General features: G+C 36.5%; 2 protein-coding genes across 2 annotated transcripts in view; both read right to left on the reverse strand.

The window, feature by feature from the left end:
• Positions 1 to 227: 227 nt before the first annotated feature.
• Positions 228 to 13,942, reverse strand: LOC138306747 (myosin heavy chain, clone 203-like). Its single transcript, XM_069247208.1, has 7 exons — positions 12,600 to 13,942; positions 11,329 to 11,438; positions 8,601 to 8,817; positions 7,575 to 8,048; positions 6,652 to 6,713; positions 5,958 to 6,022; positions 228 to 3,981 (listed from the first exon to the last, which is right to left on the reverse strand). Exons 1-7 carry the CDS (start codon positions 13,186 to 13,188, stop codon positions 3,849 to 3,851), a joined length of 1,650 nt encoding a protein of 549 aa, XP_069103309.1. The 5' UTR covers positions 13,189 to 13,942; the 3' UTR covers positions 228 to 3,848.
• Positions 13,943 to 19,603: 5,661 nt separating this feature from the next.
• Positions 19,604 to 27,007, reverse strand: part of LOC138306052 (sulfide:quinone oxidoreductase, mitochondrial-like) — a 39,927-nt gene continuing 32,523 nt past the window's right edge. The window contains exon 10 of the mRNA XM_069246394.1: positions 19,604 to 26,768. Coding sequence (XP_069102495.1) covers positions 26,690 to 26,768 — 79 coding nt within the window. The 3' untranslated portion in view covers positions 19,604 to 26,689. The remainder of the gene's footprint in view (positions 26,769 to 27,007) is intronic.

The following is a 27,007-nucleotide window of genomic DNA, read 5'->3' on the forward strand; positions in this document are numbered from 1 at the left end:
AGATCACCTGTTCTATAAATAGCTCTAGCTCACCTGTAATAATTGATTATGATAGCTATGTTTAAAGATGCTACACTGCTGACGAATGCTATTTTTCTCTATAAAAAACAGGAGCAGTTTTCTTCAGTTACAAAAGTTACTTACTTTACACCATTACCACCATTAAAAACTTTGAGCTTCTTATTTTAATTCAACTTAAAATCCTAAAATAATTAATTCCTTTCCAAAAAAAAAATGAGATCCCAGAGGGATCTTGGCGCCCACCAAAGAATGATCTATGTCTGACAATGGAAAGAGGGATCTTTTCTCTGCTTTTCAAACTTTTGCAAACATACTATATATAAAATTTGAGACAGATCGCTTCAGTACTGCCTGAGAAACAGCAGTAACAAACTTCAACTATCAAAATCCAAGATGGCTCCTTGGCAGCCATCTTGATGATTGATCGGTCCCAAATCGAAATATGCACAACTAGGGCCCTAGGGGAACCTATATATGAAATTTGAGACAGATTCATTCAATACTTTCTGAGAAATAGCGATAACAATCTTAACTATCAAAATCCAAGATGGCAGCCTGGCGGCCATTTTGTTGACTGATCGATCCAAAAACGCATTATGTACAACTAGAGCCCTAGGGGCACCTACATATGAAATTTGAGAAAGATCCCTTCAGTACTTTGTGAGATATAGCGATAACAATCTTTAACTATCAAAATCCAAGATGGCTGCCTGGCGGCCATCCTGTTGACCGATCGGTCCCAAAACGCAACATGCACAACTAGGACCCTAGGGGAACCTATATATAAAATTTGAGACAGATCCCTTCAGTACTTTCTGAGAAATAGCGACAACAAACTTTAACTATCAAAATCCAAGATGGCTGCCTGGCGGCCATCTTGTTGACCGATTGGTCCCAAAACGCAACATGCACAACTAGGACCCTAGGGGAACCTATATATAAAATTTGAGACAGATCCCTTCAGTACTTTCTGAGAAATAGCGACAACAAACTTTAACTATCAAAATCCAAGATGGCTGCCTGGCGGCCATCTTGTTGACCGATTGGTCCCAAAATGCAATATGCACAACTAGGGCCCTAGGGGAACCTACATATGAAATTTGAGACAGATCCCTTCAGTACTTTCTGAGAAATAGCGATAACAAACTTTAAGTATCAAAATCCAAGATGGCTGCCTGGCGGCCATCTTGTTGACCGATTGGTCCCAAAATTCAATATGCACAACTAGGGCCCTAGGGGAACCTACATATGAAATACGAGACAGATCCCTTCAGTACTTTCTGAGAAATAGCGATAACAAGAATTGTTAACGGACGGACGGACGGACGGACGGAAGGACGGACGGACGGACGGACGGACGGAAGGACGGACGGAAGGACGGACGACGGACCACGGACAAAAAGCGATTTGAATAGCCCACCATCTGATGATGGTGGGCTAAAAAAGACCATGACACTTTGTCCTATGTGGTATAAGTACTGATTGCACATCTACCAAAAGTAAAACAAGTTATTTCACATTACCGTTTTTGTATTAATTAGACAAACAATTATTGTTCAAATGATGAGTATAGCTTATGTTCTATCAGTATCAGTAGTGGAGCATCTTTAATAAAGTTTTCACCATCAAACAATTTCCAATTCTTAATAAATAGAGTAAAACAAACATTGTGTATCGTTTCTTCTGCGCTAGTTTTGACACCACAAATTTCACATCAAGTACATGTAATATATTTTTTTTCATAAATCTAACGCTAAAGCAACTCACAATTTGAAGAACTGAGTCACCAGAGCCTACATGATTACCTGATGATAGTAAGTCTAAAATTGCTTCAAGTTTAGTAAAAACTGACAAATAATTGGATTTACCTACGGTAATTAAATTTAAAATTTGTTTCAGGGTCAATAAAACTGACGTACATTCCATTAAATACATTAAACAATTTTCTTCTGCTTTAACTCTATAAAAAATTCTTATGTATTTCAAAAGTTCACATTTTAAACATTGAACATGTAATATTAAAGGGACAATTCAGTCTAAGAGAACATTAAAATTTGTACATATATCGGAAAATACCCAGTTCTAATGAAATTAGATCAGTCGGTTTTACTGTGATATGCCAGAAAAGCCCATGGTGGTGAAATGCGTATGAAATGTTCAAACTCACTTGCTGGCCGCCATTACACATTGTTGTCGAACATCTTGTATGCCGAACCCTGTCCCTTGCTCTTAGAGTAATGCTACTTTTGTTTAAAACTGCTCAAATCGCTCTGACAGTAGTGTGTTTACCTTATTAGGTGAAATGTCTAGACTAAAAAATCATTTTATCACCTCCACAGTGGTTATGTAGTTCATTTGTGTAACGTGCATGACTTTGGCTCGGATATGGGTACAGCGCACATATTGTACCTGCTTAATCGTATTGATCAATGATTTGTAATTACAACAGTATCAATTAAAATACAGTGGAACCTCCCAAAACCGAACCTTCTCAAAACCGATCACCTCTAGAAACCGAACATGGATGTCATGTACGGAATAAATTCCTCTTTATTAATAGTATATAAAACTTCCCAAAACCGATCCCTCCCAATTCCGAATACCAGACCGATTTTGAGATCGGAATAGTCAAATATAACTAAATTACACTTCTGAAAACCGGCCTTACCTGAGCGACACCGATAGATTGCTTTGAGGTCTGATCAACCGACCGTGAAATTCACACGTACCTGTACCATAGTTGTCGCATGCCATGTCCTGGGGCGTGTATACAGATGTGAAGGCTATAGGTACACGGTAATTATAACCGAGATGGTGGTGTAATTATTTAATCATGCCTATTGTTCAGATATCTAACGAAGGTCTACCATGTGCACACGGTTGTTTACTGTAGGAAAACAAGCAGAGCTACTGTAGTAACAAAGAGAAAGTTTCGTATTCAAATCACACGTTTTTTTTTATATATTTACATATGTAGTTGTCGGATAACGTAAATTATCTGTATGAAGAAGCCGAAGCCTTGTATTGTTTTAGAAAATGACTATGTCATATAATGACCGGCATCGACTGATCATCGTGTAATTAGACCATATAATTTGATTCTTGACGTAACCGGAAGCGATTGCTCGTATGTAGGTTAGTGCAGACGAGAACATCCCCAAGAACAATCACGCAACTAACTAACTAAACTACGTTTATAGGCGGTAACAAAGTCAAGTTTGCTGTAATCCATTCCTTTTAAACGTATGATTCTCTCTTTTGTGATAACATTCACATTATCAATCAATATCGGTCGGTTTTAACGAACACTAGGTATACATGCGGTGCACTAATGTAAAAAAACGACTTCCGATCGATTAAATCTGGATCGTGATGATCGGTAGTCGGTTCACTTCTCCAAACCGAACCCTCTCTAAACCGGCCGAAATTACATGCACCGACCATGATAGGTTTCGGGAGGTTCCACTGTACTAAACAATGACGTGGAATTTTTCAATATCTTATGTTATATGCTTCATAAGAAATGTAGAACAATAAATTTATGCCATATTTTGCTTCTCGGTTATGTAAAAGAATTATCCTGAGTGAATTGTCCCTTTAACTAGTATGTAACTAGAAAAATCTTCACATCATTTTGGGGTTTTTACTATAGGTTCGTTCCTGAGTACTCTTGATCCCCAAAGTGTGTACACATAGAAACAATATTTTGTTGATAATTTGAAATTGTTCACACAAAATTTTTACCCAACTACAATAAATTATTCTATAATAATTATAAAGCACTTCTTTTTGAATCACCAGAAAATCTCTGGTAGACCCTCCTGTAATTACGAGACAGCTGATCTCAGACGTGTTCCGAACAGTAGCCTCTTTCTGGAGCTGACGACTGGAACCTTTTCACATTCTGCGACCCTGGTCTTCATGCCTCCATCGTCTCTACAGGATGTGATGTTTCTCTGACTGTCAATCAGAAAATTTACATAAATAAACAAGAGGCCCACAGGGCCTTATCGCTCACCTGTTTCTTTCTTTTTTTTTTAAGTAATTATCACTAAGACTTACAATTAGAACAAGAGGCCCATCGACCTTACCGGTCATCTGACTATAGGTACAATACAACATAGTCGTCAAAAGATTTTAGTCATTTGACCCCTGTGATACTGAATGAAGATCAAGGTCATTTTTTTTAAACAAATATGATAGCCCTTCATCCCAGCATGTCACAACCCCAATATCAGGTCTCTAGGCCTCTTAGTTATTCACAAACAGTTATTTCAACCTTCGGGTCAGATGACCTAACAAGAGGCCCAAAGGGCCTTAGCGGTCATCTGACTACCTTGGCAATAGTAAAATTAATTATATATGGTGTCACTTTGTCAGGACCATGTCAGGATCATTTTCAATTTCTTTCAACAAATTTTATTTCAAACAAGAGGCCCAAGGGCCTTAACATATAGGAAATTAATTAGATATAGTGTCATGGTAGCCATCTTTGATTTGGGATCAACCAAAGATGTAACAATACTTTGTCGGGACCATGTCTGGATCATTTCATGCAAGTTTCAGACAAATCGCACCTGTAGAGCTTGAGAAGAAGTTCAAAATGTGTTTTCAAGATGGCGGCTGTGGCGGCCATCTTGGATTTCGGATCGACCCACAAAATAACAACACTTTGTCGGGACCATGTCAGGATCATTTCGTGCAAGAATCTGCCAAATCACACCGGTAGAACTTGAGAAGAAGTTCAAAATGTGTTTTCAAGATGGTGGCTGTGGCAGCCATCTTGGATTTCGGATCGACTCGAAAAATAACAACACTTTGTCAGGACCATGTCAGGATCATTTCATGCAAGTTTCAGCTAAATTGCACTGGTAGAACTTGAGAAGAAGTTCAAAATGTGAAAAGTTAACGCACGGCGCACGGCGGATGGCGGACGACGAGGGACCAAACATGACGGCTATAGGTCATCCTGACCCTTCGGGTCAGATGACCTAAAAATTAACAAAATTGACCTCATGATTTGCTTAATTTTGATTCCCAACCATATAACGATGCTATAGATACCATACGACTATGAGTGCTATCCAATACAAAGTTTCAGAGAGGAAGTCATTTATATGGAAATACAAAATGTAGTAGCCTTATTGACCCTTTTGGCCCCACAACTCAGGCCTGGGGGGTCAGCCACATCATTTGTACAATTTTGAATCCCCGCCCTATAAGAATGCTACCATTGCATTATGAATGAGTGCTATCCCATGTTTTTTTGTTTGGAAATAGGTATTGAATGCAAGAAAGATTCTCACGTGAAAATACTGGAGCATAATAAGAGGTTTACTTGAGCTATTTTTAATGTACAGCCCGCATCTTCTGATGTAAAAAATTGTATAACCGCAGTCTGATGCCCATGACTAGTAATTTTACAGCCCGACTAGTGCCAAATGTAATGAACTAGTCTTATTGGACTAGTGGCTCCTCACCCGGTTATAATCGGTAAATATAAGTATATAAGAGCAGTGGTCAGTTGCATTTTTCAACACATTTTGAGTGCATAGTGTATCCAATTATTTCAGTACTGATGTATCATTTTGTGAAAATTTGTGTTCATGAACGCATCCAGGCTGTAATTTGTGTCAAAAATCGTAAAATGATCATGACTGAAGTGCTGAAGCAAAACGGCTGTATAATTTGTGTCAAAAATCGTAAACTGATCATGACTAAAGTGCTGAAGCAAAACGGCTGTATGTTTTATTTAGATTAGTGATTAAATAGTCAGACTAGTAAAATTTTGGGGTTTACTAGTCCAAATGACTAGCAGTGGAAAAAGTTAAGGTCACAGACTGATAACCGCCAGCAATACACAGGAAAATACAGTACAGCACCAAGTATATGATAGATTTTCTTCCCTTTGACTATATGTCAGGCAATATACTCACATTTCCCTAAAGGCGTAACGGGTTGTACAATTGTCCAAAACCCTGTCTGTCACCTGCTTTGCACTCTGAGGAATTAAACAACGTAAAAAGAAATTTCAGTCAAAATGGACTTAAAGTGTTTTGGTTTTATTAGTTTAACATCCCATTTACAGCCAGGGTCATATAAGGACATACCAGGTTTGTTGGAGGAAAGCCGGAGTACCCGGTGACAAACCATCGAGCAGCGACAAGGACTTAATGTAATGTTTAGACAAGCTTATGTCACAAGTCTAGCAATTGTGTATTTGCTGTAACTGAAATGAACATCTAAACTAAAATATCTTCAAACTATAGATGTATTTGAGGCCATGGTGGCTGAGTGGTTAAGATGTCCTGATATATATTACCACAAACCCTCCACCTCTGGGTCGTGAGTTTGAATCCCATGTGGGGTAATAGCCAGGTACTGACCACTGGTCGGTGGTTTTTCTCCAGGTACTCTGGTTTTTCTCCGCCACCTAAATCTGACTATGACTGTTCATATGATGTTAAAATAATCAAACCAAACAAAGAGATCTGCGAGACGTTGTTCTCTTTCTCTGGAACTGTATTTTACTTTTTCATAATTCAGAGAATAGTATATATATATTATTCACAGTATTTTTTACAGTGGAAACCCAGCTTATACATTTTCAGCACACAAATCAAAACTTACCCTTAGTACCCTGGAGTAGGTTGGCGTGGACTTCTTACATTTCTCTGGTAATTCATTGCTTTCTAAAGAAAATCAAACACAAAATTTTAACAGAACACTTAAAGATGCTCCACCGCTGACAAATGGTATTTTTTCACTATCAAAAACAGGAGCAGACGATTAAGTATTTTTCTTCAGTTACAAAAGTTACTTTCTTTACATCATTACCACCATTGAAAAGTTTGAGCTTCTAATTTTACTTCAACTTAAAAATATGAAAAATATTTAATTGCATCCTGAAAAATTCCGTGACACTATATCCTATATAGAATCATGTACTGATTGCGCATGCATCAAAAGAAAATAAAGTATTTTTTTTATCATTTTTTGTGTTAAATAAACATATATACACACGATTAAACACCAATTATTGTTCAAATGATGAATATCATTTATGCTCTGTCGGCGGTGGAGCATCTTTAAACAATTGAAAACATTAACCACACACTGGTTAGACATCTGAATGCTTTATAATCCAATAATTCAACTTAACTATTTCTCCCCTGAAGACACATTTAGACTCTTCTATATCAAGGACTAGACCAGTCCATTATGAAATTTCAGGGGTGAATGAGTTAAAGCCAAATTTTTAAGTGATATATGTTTGGTTGATTTTCTGCTAGCATTATCAACACATAGTTTTCGACTTAAAGAATTTCTTGCCTGATCATGGGTTACTCAAGTTACTCCAAAGTTTTACCAACTGGTCATGTGTTATGAATCAATTCTTCATTTCATCATTAATTTTGTACATACAACACAATATCGTCGAACAGACAAATTCTTTTGAAATATTTGTATAGCCTTTGATTATATATAATTAAATATCATTAGATATTTTGAAATAAAATTTGATGATGGCAATCTTTTGAGTCAGTGCTTACCTAAATCTTTAACACATTGTATATATTCCTCCTCCGGTATCCTCACCCGAAGTTTAACATCACGTGCCTGACATTTCCGTAGTAACGCCTTAGTAACGAGGCCCCGCTGTAGCAGATCCAACAAAGCCCCAGATCTGTACATGTCCCACAGCTTGACGACATTTTCTACCGATTTAAAACACATGGTAAACTTCACACTTCCATACGAAATGTCTGATATATCGTCACCATGTTTACATAAGATTTTGAGTGTGTGCATAATTTCAGCAGTATCTTTTATAATGTCGTTTGTCTGTGACAATTCCTTTTTAAATTGTTCGAAGGCCGCGGGCGTGTGGTCACGGCGACGTATTGTACTATATGCCGTCCGAGCCATGAGGAGGATCTGTTCTTCAACTTCCTGACAGGAACACTGCGGCTTTTTCTTTGGTAAGGGGAGAACACTCTCACAGTCAACGCTAACGTTGAGTTCCGCTACAACAACAAATAATAAATATTTGATCTTTTTACAATGAATAAGAAATACTGTACAGGTACTTTACAAAATAATGCGAAATTCTCCTGTTTCTATAGGTTCTCAGCTTTTTATACATTTTGGGGGAGCTAATACTTGTATGACTTTATAAATGTTTTTACCTCTTCTTAAACTTACATATAAACCCATATATACATAAACACAGTACATGTACATGAATTCCTATCTTGTGCTTTCGTTTGAATTTTCTAGGTACGGGTTTGGGTACCTACACAGTACATGTATTCCTTTCTTGCACTTTTGTTTGGACTTTGTGAGTACAGGTTTGGGGACATATATATACATTACATGTATACCTTTCTTGCGCTTTCGTTTGGATTTTCTAGGTACGGGTTTGGGGACATATACATTACATGTATACCTTTCTTGCGCTTTCGTTTGGATTTACTAGGTACGGGTTTGGGGACATATACATTACATGTATACCTTTCTTGCGCTTTCGTTTGGACTTTCGGGGTACTGGTTTAGGTACATATACGTTACATGAATACCTTTCTTGCGCTTTCGTTTGGACTTTCGGGGTACTGGTTTAGGTACAGGTTCATCAATGAGGTCAGCCAGGTAACCTTGTAATGTCTTCCGTAGAGACTTGACGAACACGTAGAATGCTCGGTCTGACCTCCGACCTAGGTTATTGAGTAACTCTTCATTCATGGCTTCCTGTGTATTTTTCTCTTTTATACGACTCACGTCTCCGATTAACAGCACCTGTTTATATACAAGGTAAATCATATAATGGCTGACAATGGCACTAATTCCGTACCACATGATACCTGATAACGTTTATGTGGGACTATTGTTTCGATTGGTGATGGAATGACTGTAAAAAAGATGACATTTCACAATAACATCATTTCAGAGAGAAAAATAAAGAGATACTAGTCCCGCCAAACACTATTAGATATCATGTGGTACATAAATTATTGCCGTTATTTTGAAAAGCTGGTTTTGAGTTCTGTAGAGTACTACGACCACAATACAGTTTTGAGATACATGTACTAAATGAAGATGAGCCAAGTAAAGATAATAATTAGTTCCAACTTCTGGTGTTTGTGACATCATATGCACCTGACTTTTTTTAGCAAGTGGGTATACTCATCGGCGACAACTGTAACAATGATATTATGATTACGAACAAGAGGCCCAGAGGGCCTGTATCGCTCACCTGTTTTTTTGTTAGTAATTATCACAAGACTCTGACAATTAGAAAAATAAGCAAAATTGACTCCCAAAGTTTAATTTTGAATCACAACCATACAATGATGCTATTGATACCATACAAATATGCTATCCAATACATAGGTTCAGAGACAAAGTAATTTATATGAAAGTAGTAGCCTAATTGACCTTTTTGACCTCGCATCTATTGCTGTCTAAGGCCCCGGGGGTCAGCCCTACAATTTCAAATCCCAACCGTATAAGGAGGCTACCATTGCATTATAAGTGCTCTTCCATTCTTAGTTGCAGAGAAGAAGTCGTTTATATGGAAATAGTTAAATTAACCCCTTTTGACCCCACCCTTCAGGCCCCTGGGGGGTCAGACCCATCATTTGCAAAATTTTGAATCCAAACCCTATAAGGATGTAACCATTGCATTATGAGCGTAATCCCATGTTAAGTTGCAGAGAAAAAGTCATTTATATGGAAATTGACCACTTTTGACCCCGCCCCTCAGGCCCCCGGGGGTCAGCCCTATCATTTGCACAATTTGGAATCCCCACCCTATAAGGATGCTACCATTGCATTATGGGTGCTATACCATGCTTAGTTGCAGAGAAGAAGTCATTTTTATGGAAATAGCCAAATTGACCCCATTTGACCCCACCCCTCAGGCCCCCGGGGGGTCAGCCCCATCATTTGTACAATTTTGAATCCCCACCCTATAAGGATGCTACCATTGCATTATGGGTGCTATCCTATGCTTGGTTTCAGAGAAGAAGCCGTTTATATGGAAATAGCCAAATTGACCCCTTTTGGCCCCGCCCCTCAGGCCCCCGGGGGATCAGCCCCATCATTTGTACAATTTTCAGTTAGTAGCCCATAAGGATGCTACCAGTCAAATTTTGTTGAAATCCGACCAGCGGTTATGGAGAAGAAGTCGATTGTTGACGGACGACGGACGCCGGACGCTGCGGTATCCCATAAGCTCACCTCGGTCCTTCGGACCAGGTGAGCTAATAAACCGACTTTCTACCACAATAGGTTTTGGTTTGATTAGTTTAACGTCCTATTAACAGCCAGGGTCATTTAAGGACGTGCCAGGTTTGTTGGTGGAGGAAAGCCGGAGTACCCGGAGAAAAACCACCGACCAGCGGCCAGTACCTGGCAACTGCCCCACATGGGATTCGAACTCGCGACCCAGAGGTGGAGGGCATGTGGTAATATGTCGGTACATCTTAACCACTCGGCCACCGCGGCCCAGACAATAGGCGGCGTTATTCAACTCTAAGGGAATCAAATAAACGATGCAGCTGTTGATGAACAATTTGTTTATACCACACGTGGTATAAACTCTGGGCGCATTCTGATTGGCTGACACGATGAACTTTGATTGAACTACGTCTTTCTCAGTGTCGTGTCATCATTTGTCAACGTCATCAATAATCAAGTGACGTCATGCTATGCTGCGATCGTTGCTTGACGCCGAAACTGCTGTTGGATATTGTAGTTATTCTTGTTGTATTTCTATCGGCTAAAAACGGATTTAATTGTGGTAGAAACAGGTCACACAGCTCGTGGTTGTTGGATATGGAATTTATTCCACACTCATAAGTTATTTTTTAAAAGTTACAAAAGACACTCACTAAAGCTTGTGTCTTTTGTAACTTTTAAAAATCAACTCACTCGTGTGGAATAAATTTCATATCCAACAACCACTTGTTGTGTAACCTCTATTGAATGGAATTGTTACACATGAACTGAACACTGAACAGTTCTTACTATGATCTTGATATACCTGTCCATCTCACATCATCATGTAAAATAAATTATATCATTTAGAACAAATCTATAATTTGAAGATGGAAAGTTAATCAAAAGTAAATGGTATTTGTTTAGCAAGTTCAAATTTACGGCTCTTGCTACAGTTTTAGCAAGTGACAAAAAAATTGAGGCCGTTTTAAATTTCAGTTTGACTCGTAATTCTGCTCCACTACGATGACCTGTATGATTAGATTGGATTTATATGACACAGATGAAATCCTGTTTAGAGAAAATCACCTTATTAGCGATGAGATCGTTGAGGATGTCGTCTGGGATCAAACTTTCCACTAACGTGTCCCGATGTTGCTGAAGTTTCATCTTGTGTTCCAAACTCATGACTTTGTCCACTGGAAAACATATAAAGGCCCACTACCATTAAATGCAAAACAGGGAAGATTTGAACATATAAATCAGAAACATATATTTATATGTACATAAAGATTAGAAATTCCTTCATTGTCTTTGCATCTGATTTTAGGCATTTTCCCTTGGTTAACTTAAGTGTATTCACATTTCACGATCATTTCAACATGATGCATATTTTTTGCTTGTGCATAATTACAGATGCTCCATCGCTGACAAATGATATTTTTTTCACTATCAAAAACAGACGATTTAGTATTTCTTCAATTACAAAAGTTACTTACTTCACACCATTACCACTATTGAACAGTTTGAGCTTCTAATTTTACTTCAAGTTAAAAATATGAAAAAAATAATTAGTTGCAACCCGAAAAAATTCTGTGGCACTATATCCTATATGGAATGAAGTACTGATTGCACATGCACCAAAATTGCAAAGGTAAAATAAATTGTATTATATTATTTTTTGAGTTAATTAGACATATATATATACACAATTATTTATGCTCTGTCAGCAATGGAGCATTTTTAAGATAAAGCTTATAATCTAATATGACCAGTTTCTGTTATCCTCCTGTATTTAGAACTACCAAGGGATTAGGAGTTTTTCTAAAAACAAAAATTATTAAACAGATTAATGTGCTGTGAGAACACCTGAAAAAAACCCAGACACATATACACAAAGGTACATATGGTGAATGTAAAATGGAGGAGTTGCAATAGCAAATCTCTCAATCTAATCAAAATTAGACTTTTAATTCCGCTCCACTACGATGCTCTACGTTACCCTGATCATTGTAACGGAAAGCATTGTACACGTAGAGGAGCGGAATTACTAATTTTAATTAGATTGCCAATCTCTCTAATATACATGTATATACATGTTTCTGATAAAATCATATTATTAATAGGAAAGATATTCATCAGGGACATATTAATTTTTGGCTTTTATATAAATATATCGTACTTCAACGAGACAAGTTTTGCCATCAAGATTCATTAGGGTTTACAAATCAATACCAAGAATATATGGACTTTTTCAAAACAGAACTTTGCGGTAATGATAGCTGGATGATATTCTTAGTGTATTCCTAGATTTTATATAATTACCATACTTTCTAATCTAAACTTTAATTCACACATACAGTTTTTCGAGTCCTCCTCTTCTTGTTCTTCTTCTGACTCGGTCACCTGTTCATGATCTTCCACTTCTTGACGAGTAGAACCTGCGTCTCCACGACGATTTGTCAATCTGTTTAATTTTTCCCGTTGTTCTTTTAACATGTCGACCACACCACCCCCAGACGAAGAAGGAATGTCATGCCGTGAATTATTACCCCGATTGTTTTTATCACCATTTCCGTGTCTACTTGTAGAAGCTACAGACACATTTCCAGAATTTTTCACAGATTTAAGATCTGACACCGATCTACTGACTTCTTTGAGTCTCTCTTCTAACACATGTTTTTCTGATATTTGTTTTTCAAGCTTTGCCTTTTCACGTTCGGCTTTTTTAATTTGTGCTCTAACATTTTGAAGATCTGACTCGCGGAATTCTTCCTCATATTCTGACCCTTCGTCAGAGTAATTGTCCATTCTGTATAAGTGAATGTCATCAATAGTTTGATTGTTGCGATTGTTGTGATTGTTGCGATTGTTCCAGCATCTTCGAATTCCTGGACTGTTGTCTGATTCGCCTCCACTGTCCAGGAGAGTGTGTGAATATTCATACATTTATGTAGCACTCAAGTACATATAGAGTCTAAACGTTAATGAGTATTAATATCTGTGATAAGATAATGTTATGAAGATTATAAATGTTTATATCATTCACAAATTAAAACTTTTTAACACTCCTGAACAATGTAAACCCATACATGTAAAACTATAAAATAAGAAATGTTTTCATCGAACAATCCATCAGGATAATTTTGAGGCTTTCGTCAATATCTTATAAATTTAGGTCCTAGTCTTTTTGACATGGTTATTGGGAATACATCACTGTTTCTTCATTGACTGTCAGTGTCAAAGTAACATGCGTCTCCCAAAATGACGGATTTTTGGATCCATGTGCTCAGGTATTTTCTGCCGCCGATCGAGTTCTATATTTAGCACATTTGGCTAACAACTATGAAGGCACATATACAATTTATTTTTGTATCTTATAGGTTATTTTACACAAGCAAATGATTGGGTCGACAACATTGAAAAAAGGCCAACAATGTGTAGGCTGTCCGATAACCAAAATAGATCGAGGGAATCCCAGGGTATTCCGAAGGTCGATTTCTGTGCGTTAACGGTTTTAAGTGTACTCTATTATGAGAAACTTACAGTAAATATGACGTTCCATGCATCACAATCTAACATGTCCGTTTCATTTTGTATTTTGTCAACAGGATCTATTTGTTTATTTCTTCCGAGCCCTCCATAATCAAATAATGGCGTCATCAGCCTCGTTTTCGCATTTCGTCTGTTCCTCCTTTATTTTACTGAAGAGTTCCTATCAAGGGATGCGAGTTCGAATCACCGCAAAGGCAGCAGAAACTTTTTTAAAAATTTTATATGTTTTTTTATATTAAATCATCTTAATTTTATTTAACAGTGATCTATCACATTTATATAATAAGATTACTGTACACATCTTCTGGCACTATTTCCCCCAAAATATTTGTAGATGTTCAAATATCGAGAATATTGTACATCTCGCCTAACATAATTGTATAGCTTTACAATTATACACTCTACCAGTATTGAAAATATTATACTTTTTTTCAAACAAGTCAAACAAGGAATGCATTAGAAGGACTAGAACGATACACGTCCAACTTTGCTAGCGAAGGGTATTCAGAATGATACTCTCCCTTGAAACATATGCAAATATCCTTGGCAGTGACGCTGATACAGTACACATCAGGAAGCTAAAATTACTGCCGACCCACCAGGGTATCGGGGTCTACAACAATGGATCCCCATATGGTTTTAAAGATTATGCGTTTCATTCCAAGCAAATGTCGGTAAACTCAGTGCTTATAATTTAAAACAATGTCATTTAATGAAGTTATAAGAACTGATTCCGAACAGAACTTAATGAGCAACCATATAAAAATCTACCAAGAACTTAAAATCATGACCAGCATTATTTTTTGTGCTAAAATCAGAAATGGTGATCCAGTGACCTTGACCTCTGACAAAATGACCTTGACCTATGACCCACTGTCACTGACATACATACATGGTCAATTGAGTCTTCCTTTAAGTCATATACAACTTTGCTTCATAATGTTAAAAGATAATGCTTATCAGAATATTAATTAATTATACATGTATAGCCTTGGCTTTTGAACTTATGACCTTCACACTGACCTCTGACCTTGACCACTTCATTCAACTCTTTGTATAGTAATTGCTTCATATGTTATACACTTTTGAAATCCTTCGAGCCATCGAGCAAATTTTTTAATCTAAAGAAGCTACACAGCAGATGTACCTACATGTAGATGGCATCCCATCAAAACACTGATCCATATCCTTATGCGTTCATCATCTTTTTTTTTAACATTTATTTTACATTTTTTTCTCAATTTAAACATGCTTCGTTCAGAAATTTAAAAAAAAATTCAAGGACTTTTCAAGGCCTTTTGTGTTGGTTTCAAGTAATACAAAATTCAAATGTTCTGTTGGATTAAACTTCTGGAAGAATAGTAAAATTGATAACTGGTATTTACCATCACTGATGATTATTTATGAATAAAGAAATAGTTCATTAAATGAACTTCTTGGATGTGTCTAAATTAGAACAATAAAACAATCCGGTGTCCAGAATAAAAAATCTGAATTTCAGTTTAATTCGCAGGCAACTAATAATTTCCGATGCAAGTGCCATCAAATTTCATGTCCAATTTAGGAATCAAATGTCTTTTTAGAGCAAATGTACTTTTCAAGGACTTTTCAAGGCCAAACTCTTTATTTAAAGGGCCACTACCTTTCCGAAACGGCTTTTAATTTTTAAAATAGGTATGTAAAACGAGATCAATAATTTTGTAGAGTCGCAGAAGTTATTAACTATACGTTTACTAGCACACTTATCATCACCTTCAGAACTGTTTAATTAGAATAAATAAAATGTTAATTTTCATAACGCGGGTCGTTTTATGTTTCCCGCCGTCGTCCTAAATGCCGCGCGGTAGTTGACTATCACTGCGCCAGACGGCAAAACAGCGAAATGAATCTCCACTATTATCGTACATTAGACAGGAAATCTTGCATATGTTTGGTGTTGTAACCTCATCTTAAGCCATCAATATATATTTTCTTTTGTTATTAATGTTTTTAATAAACCTATAAAGGTAGTGGGCCTTTAAGGACTGTCAAGGCCAACACATAAATTCAAGGACTTTTCAAGGCCTGTTCCCACCACAGGGACCTGGCACGAAAATTTTTTAACCAATAGTATACATATATATATTATAGTATACTATAATATATATATGTATACTGTTAGTTTAAAAAAAATCGTGCCAGGTCCCTGTGGTTCCCACCATGTTAAAGTCCAAGATGAATCAGAGCAGCCATTTTGAATTTTTCTGGTTTGACAACATGAGATCCCAGAATGATCTATGGCTCAAAGAGGGATCAATCTTTCTTTCTCTTAAGGATGTACTCCTCTGAGAAGTCAAAATTTTCTTGTATTAAACTTTTTTTCTCATATAGATTTTTGGAAAGAGGAGTTCATACCATGAAAGAAAATGGAAGAAAAAACATATGTCCGTGTGCTCGTTTTTGCGCTACTGTCACTCAAAGATACCTAGTTGAAAAAATATTGGATTTTATGGAAATTTTGCCGTTTTGACCATATACACAAGATATTAAAGCCATAATTTCCTAATGAGGTGTTTGATATGTATTAATATTTGTAGAATTTATTTTCCAGTAGTCTTCTTTTAAAATAACAGTTTTGATCAAAAAGACTAATATTTTTTCTCAGAATAACAACATATGCTACCCCTACCCCTTAATTTTGAGCTACAAAATGCACCATTTTCAGCCATTTTTGGCAAATCTAACCCTTTATAGAAAAAGTTCTGGTATTAAACTTTTGTTAATATTTTGCTTATCAATAGGGAAAGGGTTGTTCTTTCAAAACCAGGCAGAAAAATGGGGGGTCCATGTGCCACACCTCAGCCCCTTTGGGTTGGACCAGGCTCATATATATAAAATATGATTGTCCTTCCCCAATGATGTTTCACACCAAATATGGATGAAATCCATTTAAGGATGAAGGAGGAGTAGGATTTTAAAGCTAAAATAAGAAAATTTGCCCTTTGGGGCCCCACACCTCAGCCCCTTGGGGTCGGACCAAGCTCATTTATATAAAATATGATTGTCCTTCCCCAATAATGTTTCAAACCAAATATGGATGAAATCTATCCAAGGATGAAGGAGGAGTAGGATTTTAAAGCTAAAATAAGAAAATTTGCCCTTTGGGGCCCCACATCTCAGCCCCTTGGGGTCGGACCAAGCTCATTTATATAAAATATGATTGTCCTTCCCCAATAATGTTTCAAACCAAATATGGATGAAATCTATCCAAGGATGAAGGAGGAGTAGGATTTTGTATAAATAGTCTTACGCATGACGACGCACGACGACAGACAAAACACGATGACAATAGGTCATCCTGACCTTCGGTCAGATGACCTAAAAATAGCGATAACAAACTTCAATTGTCAAAATCCAAGATGGCTGCCTGTTGGCCATCTTGTTTTCGGATCGTCCTAATATACATTATGCATAAGTATAAGCATATAAAGGAAGGAACCTACAGATGAAATTTGGGACAGATCTCTTCTGTACATTTTGAGAAATAGCAGTTAAAAGAATTGTTAATAGACAGATGGAAGGATGGATGAAGGACCAGACAAATTGTGATTATCTGATGATGATGGGCTTAAAGTTACAACAAAACTAGATAGCATGGGGAATCATCCTACCAAATCTGATGGCACTTTTCTTTCTTCCATCATAATTATATGGAAAATGAAGACAGACAGAAGGACAGATGGAATATCTCATGGTTAATGTTTTCCCTCATGGATAATTTCCTGCTGTTGGTCCTGACTAAATGTCACTGGTCCTGACTGAAAGTTACCAGTCCTGACTAAATGTCACTGGTCCTGACTGAAAGTCATTGGTCCTGACTAAAAGTCACTGGTCCTGACTAAAAGTCACTGGTCCTGACTAAAAGTCACTGGTCCTGACTGAAAGTCACTGGTCCTGACTAAAAGTCACTGTTCCTGACTAAAAGTCACTGGTCCTGACAGAAAGTCACTGGTCCTGACTAAAAGTCACTGGTCCTGACTAAAAGTCACTGGTCCTGACTAAAAGTCACTGGTCCTGACAGAAAGTCACTGGTCCTGACTAAAAGTCACTGGTCCTGACTGAAAGTCACTGGTCCTGACTAAAAGTCACTGGTCCTGACAGAAAGTCACTGGTCCTGACTAAAAGTCACTGGTCCTGACAGAAAGTCACTGGTCCTGACTAAAAGTCACTGGTCCTGACTGAAATTCACTGGTCCTGACTGGTCCTGACTGAAAGTCACTGGTCCTGACAGAAAGTCACTGGTCCTGACTAAAAGTCACTGGTCCTGACTGAAAGTCACTGGTCCTGACTAAAAGTCACTGGTCCTGACTGAAAGTCACTGGTCCTGACTAAAAGTCACTGGTCCTGACTAAAAGTCACTGGTCCTGACTGAAAGTCACTGGTCCTGACTAAAAGTCACTGGTCCTGACAGAAAGTCACTGGTCCTGACTAAAAGTCACTGGTCCTGACAGAAAGTCACTGGTCCTGACTAAAAGTCACTGGTCCTGACTGAAATTTAAAGTCACTGGTCCTGACTAAAAGTCATTGGTCCTGACTAAAAGTCACTGGTCCTGACAGAAAGTCATTGGTCCTGACTAAAAGTCACTGGTCCTGACAGAAAGTCACTGGTCCTGACTAAAAGTCACTCAATTTCATCAATTCTTCAATTTTACTGCCATGTTTTTTTGTTTATCCTCTATCAAGACCAACAAGAGATCCAAGAGGGATCTTTGCGCTCACCAGAGACTGATCTACGGAATTTGAGAAAGATCCTTTCAGTACTTTCTGAGATAAATAACACTAACAAACATCAAATAACAAAATCCAAGATGGCTACCTGTCGGCCATCTTGTTAACTGATCAGTCTGAAAATGCAATATGTACAACTAATGTCCTCGGGGAACCTACATACAAAATTTGAGAGAGATCGCTTTAGTACTTTCTGTATGAGAAATAGCAGTTACAAACCTCAATTATCAAAATCCAAGATGGTGGCCTGTCAGCAAAATGCAAAATGCACAACTAGACCCTTAAGGGGAAACTGCACATGAAATTTGAGACAGATCCCTTTGGCACTTTCTGAGAAATAGCAGTAACAAACTTCAATAATCAAAATCCAAAATGGTGGCCTGTCGGTGATCTTGTCAACAGATTAGTCTCAATATATAGTATGCACAACTAGGGTCCTAGGGGAACATACATATAAAATTTGAAAAAGATCCCTTCAGTACTTTCTGAAAAATAGTGATAACAAACTTTAACTGCCAAAATTAAAGATGGCTGCCTGGTGGCCATCTTGTTGACAGATTATTCCCAAAATGCAATATGCACAACAAGGGCCCTAGGGAAACCTATATATGAAGTTTTAGAGAGATCCCTTCAGCACTTTTTGAGAAATAGTGGTAACAAACTTCAACTATCAAAATCTAAGTGGGCGGCCTGACCAAATGGTCCTAAATTCCAATATGCAAAACTAGGGCACTAGGGGAACCTACATACGAAACTTTAGAATGATCCCTTCAGCCCTTTCTGCGAAATAGCTGTAACAAGAAATGTTAACGAATGGAAGGATGGAAGGACGGACAGAAGGACGGACCTTGGACCACGGATGAAAAGCGATTTGAATAGCCCACCATCTGATGATGGTGGGCTAAAAATTTGCACATGAAAAAAATCGTCTACCCGACTATAGAGTTGCTGCAGTCACCAGCAGACGGACAGGCGTTAATTTCGAACCCTGCTTATGGTACCAGCATCTTGATGTTGAAGCGTTAAATGACAGAAGAACCTGTTAATCAGTTTATTGTTTTATTTCTTCTTCACCAGTAATACAATCAATAATTTGCGTCATTTAATAAAACAAATAAAAATAAAGTAAATTAGATTTCACAGCACTATGGTCTTCACCAGAACATCGGGAAGGTCAAATAAGCAAAGTACTGAAAGTACTGTAACTTGTGACAAAAATATGTATCGAAGAAAACCCACATCATATATCAGGAAGGTCAAATAAAAATATTACAACATATTCTATCATCTCAACGAAGAAAAATCGCATCATACTTTCAAATTATGTTAAAAACATGTTTACAATAAAGTATAATAACAATAAAATTCAATAATAAAAGCTTATTAAAGGCCCACTACCTTTCCCGAGCAAAATATTTTGTTTCCTAAAAACATTAATAACACCAGAAAATATATACCGATGGCCTAAAATGATGTTACAACACCTAACATATGCAAGATTTCCTGTATAATATATGAAAACAGTGGAGAGTCATTTCGTTGTTTCGTCGTCTGGCACAGTGAAAGTCAACTACCACGCGGTATTTAGGACGAAATATATAATTATGTAAATTAATATTTTATTTATTTTAATTAAATTGTTCAGGAGGTGATGGTATATGTAATATTAACGGTAAGTTGATAACTTTTGCGACTCTACAAAATTATCAAATTCGTTATACATTCTCAATTTAAAAATTATAAGCTGTTTCGGAAGGATAGTGGGCCTTTAACAATTATCAATAAATATCACTAGATAATTAGTTAAAGCTGGTAATGGGTAATCAATCATGATGTGAATTAATACATCAGATTTAATGGCACCAGTGTATATATAAAATGTTTCAACATATAATTACAGTGGATAACCGGGTTATTACAATAGATTTAATGGAATATTTGTGTAATTACATAAAAATATTACTGGGTAATTTGTGTAATTACGTGAAAATATTACGGGGTAATTAGAATAGATTTAATAAAATATTTGTGTAATTACATAAAAATATTACTGGGTAATGAGATTTAATGGATTATTTGTGTAATTACATAAAAATATTACCGGGTAATTTGTGTAATTACGTGAAAATATTACTGGGTAATTAGAATAGATTTAATACAATATTTGTGTAATTACATAAAAATATTACTGGGTAATTTGTGTAATTACGTGAAAATATTAGGAAAATAATTAGAATAGATTTAACGGAATATTTGTGTAATTACATAAAAATATTACTGGGTAATTGTGTGTAATTACGTGAAAATATTACGGGGTAATTAGAATAGATTTAATAAAATATTTGTGTAATTACATAAAAATATTACCGGGTAATTTGTGTAATTACGTGAAAATATTACCGGGTAATTAGAATAGATTTAATAAAATATTTGTGTTATTACATAAAAATATTACAGGGTAATTACGATAGATTTAATGGAATATTTGTGTAATTACATAAAAATATTACCGGGTAATTTGTGTAATTACGTGAAAATATTACCGGGTAATTAGAATAGATTTAATAAAATATTTGTGTAATTACATAAAAATATTACAGGGTAATTACGATAGATTTAATGGAATATTTGTGTAATTACATAAAAATATTACCGGGTAATTTGTGTAATTACGTGAAAATATTACCGGGTAATTAGAATAGATTTAATAAAATATTTGTGTAATTACATAAAAATATTACAGGGTAATTACGATAGATTTAATGGAATATTTGTGTAATTACATAAAAATATTACTGGGCAACTACAATAGATTTAATAAAATATTTGTGTAATTACATGAAAATATTACCGGGTGATTACAATACATTTAATGGAAAATTTGTGTAATAATGTAAATCCATCAGATTGCATTAAATCTCAGCTCTCTTAAATTCTTGTATAAAAGTGCAGTCTGCAAGTGATAGAAGACTAACATTTTATACACATTATTCATATGTCAACTTGATAAAAATACCATGTTCGCTGTAATCAACATCCTCCATCTTGAGGAGGAGTAAAAGTTATATAAATGCCCTCATCCCATTGATTTGATTTTTTTACAACCGTGTTATGCTTGTAACATTAAGCCTTAATTACCAGAGCAGATCTTTAATCTGCCGAACTCTTACAGCAAAGAAGATCTCTGATCTGCCTAACTCTTACAGCACAGAAGATCTTTGATCTGCCTAACTCTTACACCAGAGAAGATCTTTGATCTGCCTAACTCTTACACCAGAGAAGATCTCTGATCTGCCTAACTCTTACACCAGAGAAGATCTCTGATCTGCCTAACTCTTACAGCAGAGAAGATCTTTGATCTGCCAAACTCTTACAGCAGAGAAGATCTTTGATCTGCCAAACTCTTACAGCAGAGAAGATCTTTGATCTGCCTAACTCTTACAGCAGAGAAGATCTTTGATCTGCCAAACTCTTACAGCAGAGAAGATCTTTGATCTGCCAAACTCTTACAGCAGAGAAGATCTTTGATCTGCCTTTTCTTACAGCAGAGAAGATCTTTGATCTGCCTAACTCTTACAGCAGAGAAGATCTTTGATCTGCCTAACTCTTACAGCAGAGAAGATCTTGATCTGCCTAACTCTTACAGCAGAGAAGATCTTTGATCTGCCAAACTCTTACACCAGAGAAGATCTTTGATCTGCCTAACTCTTACACCAGAGAAGATCTTTGATCTGCCTAACTCTTACAGCATAGAAGATCTTTGATCTGTCTTTTCTTACAGCAGAGAAGATCTTTGATCTGCCAAACTCTTACAGCAGAGAAGATCTTTGATCTGCCAAACTCTTACAGCAGAGAAGATCTTTGATCTGCCCAACTCTTACAGCTGAGAAGATCTTTGATCTGTCCAACTCTTACAGATCAAAGATCTTACAGCAGAGAAGATCTTTGATCTGCCAAACTCTTACAGCAGAGAAGATCTTTGATCAGCATTTTCTTACGGCAGAGAAGATCTTCGATCTGCCAAACTCTTACAGCAGAGAAGATCTTTGATCTGCCAAACTCTTACAGCAGAGAAGATCTTTGATCTGCCTAACTCTTACAGCAGAGAAGATCTTTGATCAGCATTTTCTTACGGCAGAGAAGATCTTTCGATCTGCCAAACTCTTACAGCAGAGAAGATCTTTGATCTGCCAAACTCTTACAGCAGAGAAGATCTTTGATCTGCCTAACTCTTACAGCAGAGAAGATCTTTGATCAGCATTTTCTTACGGCAGAGAAGATCTTTGATCTGCCAAACTCTTACAGCAGAGAAGATCTTTGATCTGCCAAACTCTTACAGCAGAGAAGATCTTTGATCTGCCTAACTCTTACAGCAGAGAAGATCTTTGATCTGCCAAACTCTTACAGCAGAGAAGATCTTTGATCTGCCTAACTCTTACAGCAGAGAAGATCTTTGATCTGCCTAACTCTAACAGCAGAGAAGATCTTTGATCTGCCTTTTCTTACAGCAGAGAATATCTTTGATCGACCCAACTCTTACAGCAGTGAAGATCTTTGATCAGCAAAACTTTTACAGCAGAGAAAGTCTTTGATCTGCCTAACTCTTACATATTTGGTATAAATGACAATCAGATCAGGAAATCGGTCTGAGGTTTAAATTTCATTGCCCAAAGTACTGAGGATTGTAACCTTTAACGAAATGGTGTGAATATACTCAATGTCTGGTGAATTTTGGCTTGATGAGTTCAAATAAAAACAAGAAAATTTTGAAATTATAACAAAAATAAAACAACATTTCAACCATTCCAAAACGTAAAATTTCACTTGAAAATGTGAAGAAAAGATATTTATGGCAATACAAATTATGTAGATATGCATTATAATACTATTCCATTATAAACCATTTAACATGATGTATTTATTATAAAGGCTTGATGCTATACGAATTAAAACATCCCATATCAACACTCCTTCCAACATCATTCTCAAAATCATCATCTTTGGTAAATTATTGTACACATGATAAAAATCAACAGCTAAAAATATAGCACAAATGCAAAACAGTAAGAGACAAAGTATGACATTACAGGCCAACCTGAATACAGAATACATCAAACAACTATAAAAGGCCATTAAACTTTAAAGGTAACTTCCAATACATTGTAAAGGGTTAAATTTCCATATATTGTACAGGGTTAAATTTGCATACATTGTAATAGGTTAAATCCACATATCGTATTCCACCTAATAAACGCTCATGTCCCTATAAGCGCACTTCCTCCTTTTTAAGGCCTCAATTTCAATTGCCCAGGCATAAATTAAGATCAAAACTACACAAAAATATATAGATTTCCAATACAATTTTGTCCTATTAGCACCTTTTCACTCTTTTCAATTTGTATACGCCCTTGGCGTAAAGGATTGTAAAGGGTTAAATCCCAATACACTGTAAAGGGTTAAATTCCAATACATTGTAAAGGGTACATTGTAAAGGGTTAAATTCCCATACATTGTAAAGGGTTAAATTCCCATACATTGTAAAGGGTACATTGTAAAGGGTTAAATTCCCATACATTGTAAAGGGTTAAATTCCCATACATTGTAAAGGGTTAAATTCCCATACATTGTAAAGGGTACATTGTAAAGGGTTAAATTCCCATACATTGTAAAGGGTTAAATTCCCATACATTGTAAAGGGTTAAATTCCAATACATTGTAAAGGGTTAAATTCCAATACATTGTAAAGGGTTAAATTCCCATACATTGTAAAGGGTTAAATTCCCATACATTGTAAAGGGTTAAATTTCCATACATTGTAAAGGGTTAAATTCCAATACATTGTAAAGGGTTAAATTCCCATACATTGTAAAGGGTTAAATTCCAATACATTGTAAAGGGTTAAATTCCCATACATTGTACAGGGTTAAATTCCCATACATTGTACAGGGTTAAATTCCCATACATTGTAAAGGGTTAAATTCCCATACATTGTAAAGGGTTAAATTATCATACATTGTAAAGGGTTAAATTCCCATACATTGTAAAGGGTTAAATTCCCATACATTGTACAGGGTTAAATTCCAATACATTGTAAAGGGTTAATTCCCATACATTGTAAAGGGTTAAATTCCCATACATTGTAAAGGGTTACTTCCCATACATTGTAAAGGATTAAATTCCCATACATTGTAAAGGGTTAAATTCCCATACATTGTAAAGGCTTAAATTTCAATACATTGTAAAGGGTTAATTCCCATACATTGTAAAGGATTAAATTCCCATACATTGTAAAGGGTTAATTCCCATACATTGTAAAGGATTAAATTCCCATACATTGTACAGGGTTAAATTCCCATACATTGTAAAAGTAATGTTATTCAAGTCTGTATTATTCCCATACATTTTAAAGGGTTATAATTCATTCAAGCATGTAAAATTCCCATACTTAGTAAAGGTTATTTCATTCAAGCTTGTATAATTCCTATACATTATAAAGGGTAATTTTATTTAAGCTTGTATAATTCTTATACATTGTAATAATAATGGTATTCAAGCCTGTTTAAGTTCCAAGCTGTAAGCAGCAGTAATCAGAACAACGAAAGCTCTGACATCTAACAAACAATGTACAACACATCATAACAAATCAACCTTTCTACAGCTGGAAGTACCGATAATTGGGTACCAAATTTACTGTAATTAGCTCCCTACAGCTGGAACTACCGATAATTGGGTACCAAATTTACTGTAATTAGCTCCCTACAGCTGGAACTACCGATAATTGGGTAACAAATTTACTGTAATTAGCTCCCTACAGCTGGAAGTACCGATAATTGGGTACCGAATTTATTGTAATTAGCTCCTACAGCTGGAACTACCGATAATTGGCTCCCTACAGCTGGAAGTACCGATAATTGGGTACCGTATTTGCCATAATTAGCTCCCTACAGCTGGAACTACCGATAATTGGGTACTGAATTTACTGTAATTAGCTCCCTACAGCTAGAAGTACCGATAATTGGGTACCGAATTTATTGTAATTAGCTCCTACAGCTGGAACTACCGATAATTGGGTACCATATTTGCCATAATTAGCTCCCTACAGCTGGAACTACCGATAATTGGGTACCGAATTTACTGTAATTAGCTCCCTACAGCTAGAAGTACCGATAATTGGGTACCGAATTTATTGTAATTAGCTCCTACAGCTGGAACTACCGATAATTGGGTACCATATTTGCCATAATTAGCTCCCTACAGCTGGAACTACCGATAATTGGGTACCGAATTTACTGTAATTAGCTCCCTACAGCTGGAAGTACCGATAATTGGGTACCGAATTTACTGTAATTAGCTCCCTACAGCTGGAAGTACCGATAATTGGGTACCGAATTTACTGTAATTAGCTCCCTACAGCTGGAAGTACCGATAATTGGGTACCAAATTTGCCATAATTAGCTCCCTACAGCTGGAACTACCGATAACTGGGTACCAAATTTACTGTAATTAGCTCCCTACAGCTAGAAGTACCGATAATTGGGTACCAAATTTATTGTAATTAGCTCCTACAGCTGGAACTACTGATAATTGGGTACCATATTTGCCATAATTAGCTCCCTACAGCTGGAAGTACCGATAATTGGGTACCAAATTTGCTGTAATTAGCTCCCTACAGCTGGAACTACCGATAATTGGGTACGGTATTTGCTGTAATTAGCTCCCTATAACTTTTCCTTCCCTCTTCTGGAGAAGGAAATAAGTATAACTTAATATATATTATATAAATGCTCCCATCCAATGGGTTTAACAATGTTTTACAACTGTGTGATGCTTTTAACATCAACTACATGAAATTGTGAGTCTTCGCATCCTAAGCGACCTGGGCACTAACTATGGCGAATACAGTACAAAGACTTGGGCGCTAACTATGGCGAATACAGTACAAAGACTATCATGTCCAGAACTTTCTGTGTAATTCATATACATAGTTAATCTATGTAACAGTAATGTCACAGCAATCATCATGCATATGGTTGCCATGGCAACAGAAATCACAAGTAGTCCATGGCAGCACAAAATAGATGCCAGAAGTTTCTTCGGTAACAGAGACAACAGTTTCCATGGTAACCGTTCATGCAGCTGGTTTCTGTGAGGATCCCATTCCCAGCCTCATCATCTTCCTGTAGAAACCAGGTCCGTTCCAATGGCCCCTGTGACGATAAACATCAGGGCATGTAAAGTATTAACAAGAGGCATGTAGGGCCTGTATAAGCACATTAACATTTAACCATACTCAGATCATATAAATCTGCCTAGTGAGTAGTTACAAAACAAAACTACATACAACACCCTAAACAAAGTCAATTTTACGTTAATTATACGAGCCTTGATAATACAGTAATCCTTTACACAACAATATATTTAAATACACTCATATGCATACTGAAGA

This window comes from Argopecten irradians, chromosome 13 (genome assembly GCF_041381155.1).
Source record: "Argopecten irradians isolate NY chromosome 13, Ai_NY, whole genome shotgun sequence".
In the NCBI taxonomy this organism is placed as follows: Eukaryota; Metazoa; Mollusca; class Bivalvia; order Pectinida; family Pectinidae; genus Argopecten; species Argopecten irradians.

Bases quoted from the DNA above. Each gene is read 5' to 3' on its own strand.
- LOC138306747 (XM_069247208.1), bottom strand. From the start codon at position 13,188: ATGTATGAATATTCACACACTCTCCTGGACAGTGGAGGCGAATCAGAC. The intron at 11,439-12,599 runs GTATGTGTGAAT...TATGTTTTCCAG, and splicing joins AGAGGAGGACTCGAAAAACT to TGGACAAAGTCATGAGTTTG. The intron at 6,023-6,651 runs GTAAGTTTTGAT...TTAATTCCTCAG, and splicing joins CCTACTCCAGGGTACTAAGG to AGTGCAAAGCAGGTGACAGA.